General features: G+C 57.1%; 2 protein-coding genes across 3 annotated transcripts; one reads left to right on the top strand and one right to left on the bottom strand.

Annotated features, from left to right (window-relative positions):
- Positions 1-2,992: 2,992 nt before the first annotated feature.
- Positions 2,993-4,684, top strand: CUEDC2 (CUE domain containing 2; the record flags this gene model as incomplete). Of its 2 annotated transcripts, none has more annotated exons than XM_080695210.1 (8): positions 2,993-3,066; positions 3,357-3,500; positions 3,575-3,636; positions 3,721-3,848; positions 3,937-4,119; positions 4,251-4,312; positions 4,395-4,455; positions 4,538-4,684. In XM_080695210.1, 8 exons carry the CDS (start codon positions 2,993-2,995, stop codon positions 4,682-4,684), a joined length of 861 nt encoding a protein of 286 aa, XP_080551336.1. The 2 variants fall into 2 exon arrangements, with proteins under 2 accessions (XP_080551336.1, XP_080551335.1); XM_080695209.1 differs by having other exon boundaries at positions 3,721-3,854.
- A 402-nt stretch (positions 4,685-5,086) lies between these two features.
- Positions 5,087-7,029, bottom strand: FBXL15 (F-box and leucine rich repeat protein 15; the record flags this gene model as incomplete). Its single annotated transcript, XM_080695091.1, has 4 exons — positions 6,909-7,029; positions 6,608-6,761; positions 5,804-6,309; positions 5,087-5,276 (listed from the first exon to the last, which is right to left on the bottom strand). Exons 1-4 carry the CDS (start codon positions 6,959-6,961, stop codon positions 5,087-5,089), a joined length of 903 nt encoding a protein of 300 aa, XP_080551217.1. The 5' UTR covers positions 6,962-7,029.
- Between the last annotated feature and the right edge of the window lie 716 nt (positions 7,030-7,745).

Genomic DNA, 7,745 nt, shown 5'->3' with positions numbered 1-7,745 from the left:
AAAGAGTTTGTGTGAGCATAAGCATATGGGCCCAGACAAAATCGTCCCCAGTAGGGCAGGGGGAGAGGAGTGCTCAGAGTGAGGATCCATGAGAGTAGCCATGAGCCTGGAGGATGTAAGAGAAGGGACTGAGAGGAAGCTAGGAAAGACATAGCCAGAGAGGGAACCAGGAGATGTTAGGTCTCAGAAACCATAGTTGAACCGGGTGTGGCGGCACACGCCTGTAATCCCATTACTCAGGAGGCTGAGACAGGAAGATCACAGGTTTAAGGACAGTTTTAGCAAGTAGTGAGGCTACTACAGCAACCTAGTGAGATCCTGTTTCAAAATAAAAACAAAATAAGGCTGAGAGTGTAGCTCAGAGGTAGAATCCCCCCTGGGTTCAATACCCAGTGCCACAAAATACAAACAAAAAGAGCCAGGCGTGGTGGTGCACGCTTGTAATCTCAACATTCAGGAGGCTGAGACCAGAGGATTGTGGTTTGTAAACAGCCTCAGCTACTTAGCGAGGCCCTTTGCAATTCAGTGAGACCCTGTTTCAAAAATAAAAAGACTAAAACTAGGGCTGGGGTGTAGCTCAGAGGTACAGTGCCCCTGGGTCCCATCCCCAGTACCAGAAAAACAAACAAACAAAAATAGTTAAACCAGGTGTGGTGGCACAGGCTTGTAACCCAGCACTTGGGAGGCTGAGACAGGAGGATTGCAGTTCACAGCCTCAGCTACTTAGTGAGGCCCTCCGCAACTCAGTGAGACCCTGTTTCAAAATAAAGAATAAAAAATAGGGCTGGGGGTAGCTCGAGGTGGAATGTCCCTGGGTTCCATCCCTAATACCACACAAAAAGGGAGGAGTAGACAGGCATGGTAGTACACACCTTTAATCCCAGTATTTGGGAGGCCAAGACAGAAAGATTGCAGGTTCAAAGCCAGCCCTGTCAACTTAGTGAGGCTCTCTGCAATTTAGTGAGACCTTGCTTCAAAATAAAAATAAAATAAGGCTGGGGGTATAGCTCAGAGGTAGAATGCTCCTGGGCTCACTCTCTAGCACAGCAATTAAAGGGGGGGGGATACTAGATGAAACCATAAGGAAGTGCTCCCCCTTTTGGTAGCTCAAAACCAGACAAAATTGGCCAGCCACCAACCTTATTAGACCAAAACCTGAAAAAGTTAACTGGTGATCTTAGTCTGAGAAATGCTGGTAGTGATGTTGGAGCAGAAGCCAGACTGAAGGGAGAAATGGGTAGAATGGAGAGCGATAGGACGCAGAACTACAGTATGATGATTCGCTGGGTGCAGGCGGGCGTGGAGAGGCCCAAATCAGGCTAATCCCAGGAGGAGGCCAGGTGCAGGTGTGGGTGGAACTTGCGGTGCCTCTGAGCCTCCCAAGGGGAGGAGGAGCTGACATCTGGACCTGTGGATCTGGAGCCATTCCTACCACCCGTGCGTTCCTGGCTCCCAAATACAGTCTTTTGGGAGCCCAGAACATGTAGAGGAGATGAGTAGCTATGGATACCTACTAAGTGCAGGCACTTCCCGAGGTGCTGGGGCTGCCCTAGTGCACAAGACCAAGTGTTGCACTCTCTCGTGTGCATGTTCTCAGGTCACACTCTAGAGGGAGGGACAGACATTAGGCAAATAAATATTCAGAGAGCCCTGGAGGAAGTGAGCCGAGGCTGTCGCAAGTGTAGGCAGGCAGGTTTGAGGGAGGCTGAGGGACAAGACTGCAGTGAGGAGGGACTGGTGAGGCTGGAGGGGTGAGCAAGTGCCTCTTGTTTTGGTTTTCGTTTTTCTCAGCAGCGGGGACTGACCTCTGAGCTACCCCTTGGCCCTATTTTTTTTTTTTTTTTTTTTTGGTGGTACTGGGGTTCCTGGAAGCACTTCTACCTCCGGGCTACACTCCCAGACCTATTTTTGCATTTTTATTTGGAAACAGGGTCTCCTAAGCCAGCGCGCGCGGCTAGCTTCGAACCTGCGTGATCCTCCTGTCTCTGCCTCCCAAGCGCGGGGATTACAAGCGTACGCCACCACGCCTGGCTCTATTTCTCTTTTTATTTGGAAACAAGGTCTTGCTAAGTTGCCGAGGCTGACCTCAACCTGCAATCCTCCTCCCTCAACCTCCCAAATACTAGGATTACAGGCATGTGTCACTGCACCCAGCAGGGCCAGATTTTATGGGGCTCTGTAGGCCTGGGGAAGGAGAATAGAAGGTCCTTTGGATAGCACCAAGCTAGCTGGGCATGGTGGCACACACTTATAATCCCAGTACTTGGGAGGCTGAGACAGGAGGATCACAGGTTTGCAGCCAGCCTCAGTTACTTAGTGTCTGTAACTTAGACCCTGTCTCAAGGTAAAGAATAAAAAAGAGGGCTGAGAGTGTAGCTCGGAGGTAGAATGCCCCTGGTATCAATCTCCAGTACCAAAAAAAAAAAAAAAAAGCACCAGGCTGCTGAAGGACAGGGGTTGGGCAGGAGATGCTCTGTGAACCTCTTCCCCTTCCATCTGGGCTCCAGAGCCAGAAAAGCCCCTTTGTGCGAAGGGTGGGTAGCTGCTTCTGGTGGATGAAGGGTTGTACTTGGTCCTGAGGCTGCTCCCTGGGAGCTGGACAATGGGGCCCCTTGTAGTCACACTTGGGGGCAAGTGGCCCCCTCAGGGATAAGATTCCTCAGCCAGGAGGCATGTGACCCCAAGACCTTGAATTCTTGCCAGATCAAGGCTAGCTGCTGGGGAATGCTCTGAGGCTTGGGGAGAAGCGGGGAGGTGGGACATTTCCCTTTGGAGGTTTCTGGAAACAGTGCGCTGCTGTGTCTTGGGTTGGAGGAGGTGGAGGTGGGTGGTGAGGGGGTTGCGGCTCGGCTTGGGGCAGCCAGGCGGGCAACACCAGCAGATGGCGCCACACCAGAGCAGCAGGCAGGAGCCCGAGCCCAGGTCTGCTGTGTGGGGGCACAGGGAGAGGGCCTGGCAGTCCTATTTTGTTCCCTTCAGAAGAGGAGAGAGCATGGAGCTGGAGCGGATTGTCAGCGCAGCCCTCCTTGCCTTCGTCCAGAAGCACCTCCCAGAGGCTGACCTCAGGTAGACACCGCACCAGGACCAGGCGGGCAGCGCTCTGGGCCTGGACCATGGAAATGGCAGGAAGTGCTCAGCGTTATTCCTGAGGGGGCGAGGGCCGATTTAGACTTCCTGAGATGGCCTTACCTCTCATCCTGTCCCTGTCAGTTACTGAGCAGAGGGAAACCATAAGGCCCCAGGGATTGGGGTCTGACTCACAGATGCCCATGAAGCTGAGCACTGGAGCCTCAGGCTAGATGGGGTGCCAGCGGCATGCAGTGTCTACCCAGGCTTGCTCTGTCCCGTTGCTGCAGTGGCTTGGATGAAGTCATCTTCTCCTATGTGCTCGGGGTCCTGGAGGACCTGGGCCCCGCGGGCCCATCAGAGGAGAACTTCGATATGGAAGCCTTCACCGAGATGATGGAGGCCTATGTGCCCGGCTTCGCTCACATCCCCAGGTGGGGCCTGGCCCAGCTGGTTGCCTGGGGGTCAGGTGGGAAGAACACCCCCTCACCTTTTCCTTGTCCTGAAGGGGCACCATAGGAGACATGATGCAGAAGCTTTCAGGGCGGCTGAGCGATGCCAGGAACAAAGGTGAGTCCGGAACTCTGGCACTGGGAGGCTCATAACCCACTCCCAAAGCCCTGGCAAACTGGATGCCCACTTTGCCTCCTTAAGAGAACCTGCAACCACAGAGCTCTTGTGTCCAAGGTCAGGTTCTCCACTCTTCAGAGCCCCTGCAGCGGCCTGAAAATCTCAAAGAAGAAACCAGGTCTCCAGTTGCTGCTGGGAACTCCCGCGATGAGGTACTTGTAGAGGAGGGTACCAATGAGGACCTAGGGGCTGGAAAAGGAGGAAGGGCTATCTCTCTCGTGTCACTGCTTGTGCCCACAGGCAGCGGGCACTGAGGAGGATCTGCTGCCGGGGGTAGATGTACTCTTGGAGGTGTTCCCTACCTGTTCGATGGAGCAGGCCCAGTGGGTGCTGGCCAAAGCTCGAGGGGACTTGGAAGAAGCTGTGCAGATGCTGGTGGAGGGGAAGGAAGAGGGGTCTCCAACCTGGGATGGTGCCAGTCAGGTACGCCCCCCAGTCCAGGCGCCTCCCCTGCATGGCCAGCTACATTCTGCCACCTCGGTGCTGGGCTCTCAGCCCATCCCTTGTCCCTGCTGGTGCCCCTGGACCTACACTAGGCCATTTTTTTCCCACAGGATCTGCCCAGGCGCCTCAGAGGCCCCCAAAAGGATGAATTGAAGTCTTTCATCCTGCAGAAGTGAGTCTGGGCTGGGCTGGGCTGGGCCCTGGAGGGGCTTTCCAGGTGGCAGGAGGTGACCCAGACAGTCGATTCTGGGCAGGTACATGATGGTGGATAGTGCTGAGGATCAGAAGGTTCACCGGCCTGTGGCTCCCAAGGAGGTGAGGCGGTGGGGCAGCTGGGGCTGTGGGGTGCAGGAATGGGCTCCTGGCCTCTTTTGCTCACTGCCTGATTGCCCAATAGGCCCCCAAGAAGCTCATCCGATACATCGACAACCAGGTAGTGAGCACCAAAGGGGAGAAATTCAAAGACATGCGGAGCCCCGAAGCTGAGGAGATGAGGGCCACATATATCAACCTCAAGCCAGCCAGAAAGTACCGCTTCCACTGAGGCACCTGCTGGACTCTGATCCCAGAGGATGCAGGAGCCCTACACTCCCACACAGGGGCTCCCCTCCTCCTGACTCCTTCTGTTACCCCTTCTCGACTTTGTGGCTCCAGAGCTGCCTCCAGCAGCATAGTAAAGGTGGCCCAAGGAAGGTGTGAGTGCATTCTGGTCATCTCTGTCTCAGGAATTGGACATTTATGCCTGGCTGACCTTCCCTCCCCAACCTTACATCCCCCTTCTCCAACAGAGCAGCACCAGGCAAGCTGGGGTAAAAAGCTCTTTATTTGAAGTTCCAGGGTGGGGCAGGGCACTGGCCTTTCACGGGAGGACCCACAGTTCAGTTTCCCTACAGCTCAGTGCCAGGCCCCAGTCACACAGTCCAGCTGTGCCCCACCAGCAGGAGGGTCAGACCTGCAGGTTGACGAAGGGTGCGAAGCCTGCCATGTCTTGGAGCAGCACCAAGGCCTGGTGCAGCGGTGGCTCCACGTCGATGTCCACACCGCGCTTCCGCAAGCGGCTCAGGCTGGGCTCAGCCACATGGTGGCAGTGCCGCACCCGCAGCGAACGCAGTGCTGGGCAGTACTCCGCCAATGTCCTGAGGGAGGAGCCGCGTGAGGCTAGAGGCAGAAGGCTCCACCCCCTCGGCCGGCCCCCAGCCCACTCAGCCTCCCGCAGGTTCCAACCAACTCCAGGTCTGCCTCCAGCTCCAGCTGGGGCGTACTTATTTCCAAGGTTCCCAAGCTGGGGGGGGGGGGGGGGGGACTGGGTGAGATCAAACCCTCCGGGCCTCCAGTGAATGAGAGACTTCCTGTCGCTTAAAGGGGGAACATTCTCCTTAGCTCTGCCCAGGAAGGCAGGATTTCCCCTTACTAAAAAAAAAAAAAAAGCCAGATAGGTGAAATCTCCCAATATGTAAATACTGGTTCAAAAGTTCTTTTAAACTGTGGACCTTCTGGCCTAGATAATTAATCCTTGAGGCCCTCCTGTTCACAAAAGTGGTGCCCTGGTAAGCAGTGAAGTCCAGAACTCCCAGTTTAACCTTTGACGACTACAACCCGCCCCTGCCTCCAGAGGCCGAATGATTGCCCTCCTCCCACCCCGTCGCCCCCCAGGCCCAGGCACCTGATGCCGTCGCTTCCAACGCGGAGGCATCCAGTGAGGTCCAGGTGCTCGAGCTGTGGGCAGTTCCGAGCCAACTCCTGGACCGCGGCGTCCCCCACGTTAGCGTTGACAGCCAGCGAGAGGCTGCGGAGGCTGGCGCCGCGTCTCTGCGCCAGGTACACGATGGCCTCGTCCTTGATCTGGCGGCAGGCGGTAAGGTCCAGCTCCTCCAGGGCCGGGCAGCGGTCGGCGAGGCCGCGCAGCGCCAGTCCGTCCACCCAGTCACAGTGTGCAAGCGACAGGCGCTGCAGGCGGGGACAGCCCTCGGCCAGTGTCCCCAGCGCGCGGCGGCTCAGTTGGCCGCAGCCGGCTAGTGCCACGCTCCGCAGCTGCGGATTCCGCGCCAGCACCGGCACCAGGTCCTCGTCCGATAGCCATTCGTGACATGGCGCCAGAACAAGCTCCTGCAGCCCCTCGGCGTCCCGCAGCAGCCGGGCCAATGCAGCCCGCGGTATTTGCGGACCAACCTGCGGGCGGAGAGACACCCGGACTCTCACCTGGTCCCGGGGCAGGACCGATCCTGCCTGTCCACTCCTGACTCTTCCTGACAGCTCTCGGGGCTTGCCGTCTGCTCTCCCAGGAGAGACTACGCTCCCGAGTTGTTACCCCGTACTTGCCCTTTGGGAGTCCTCTACGCTGCAGAAGTCGCTTTCGGGGCAGTCCTGACTGCGCCAGGGGCCGCAGGGTTCCCAGCGGAGATGGGGGCTGGGCTGGAGGCGGGGTGGGGTGGCCCCAGGTGTGGGCGGGGTTCCGTCCCTAGCTCACCTGAGCAGCGTCGAAGCGGCGCAGTCCGGCCAGGTGCAGCTGTACCAGCGCCCGGAAGGCCCGGCTAACGCGCTGCAACCGGAGCAGCTGGCGCAGCGGAACCCGGCTCAGGACGTGTGGGAGCAGGACGTCTTCCCACGGCAGGTCCAGGAGCCTGTGGGCAAAGGGTGTTTGTGTCCCCGGGCCACTGTGACTTAGGAGTCCGCCTCCGTTAGGCTCCCTTGCCCCAGCTCTCGAGAGCAGCCCCCTAGCCCGACCCAGGCTCGGCTCGCTCCTCGGCCGCCCCTCCTGTGCTCGGTACCTGACGGCTCCGGGTTCTTGCTCCCCTCCGGACGGCTCCATTGGTGGCTCCATCGGCTTTCTGCGCGTGCGCAGTAATATATTGCTTGGGCCTTGGAGCTCTGCAGCGATCCCGCCTCCTTGGGCTGTAGAGACAGACCGTTTCAATCGAGTGCCGTCTCACTGAGGCTCCTATCTGAAAGCTTTCCGGATGGACCCTGAAACTGCAGAACAAATCAGTGATGTAACATTACACCTCGCATTCCCGGCTACAGGGCTTCAAGCCCGAGGCTGGAGAAGCGGTGGGCGAAGACGGATTTCTGCCTGTAGCCGCCTCAAAGTGAAGTGGTGATGGGAGGAGCAGGCAAAGCCAAAAGCAGAAGGGGCGGAGCCAGGACTCCTAGGTTACGAGGGCCTCCCCTCTGTCATCCGGTCTCTTGAAAAATGGGGAGAAATTGTCCAGGCTCTTGCTCTCTGGCACGCAGTAGGTACTCAATAAGTAATTGCTGAAGGAACGAATAAATGGAATGAAGCTAGAATTTTTCTTTTCATCAAGCAAACTTGTTCAAACCTCCCATTCCTGATTAATTGAGAAGTACAAAACTGTCCACCCTATTGCACTTCGAGACGGAAGGGGCTGGGTGTTTGCCTGGGAAGAGAGACGTAGGGGACGCTAAGGACTATATATCCAACTTGGTCCCTTGCTTTTCCTCCAGAGGACAAGAGTCCCGAGAATGAGTATGGCTCATCCCACCAGGGGTACTGCTTCTCAGCGGGCCTTGAGTTAATTGTGGGGTCTGGGGCCAGCCCGCCATGACGCGGTGATGCGATGCCCCAGAGACCTGAACTCAGCCACTGG

This window comes from Muscardinus avellanarius (genome assembly GCF_963383645.1).
Source record: "Muscardinus avellanarius genome assembly, chromosome: 4".
Lineage (NCBI taxonomy): Eukaryota > Metazoa > Chordata > Mammalia > Rodentia > Gliridae > Muscardinus > Muscardinus avellanarius.
The sequence above is the reverse complement of the archived record's forward strand: the minus strand, read 5'-3'. Positions and strand labels throughout refer to the sequence as shown.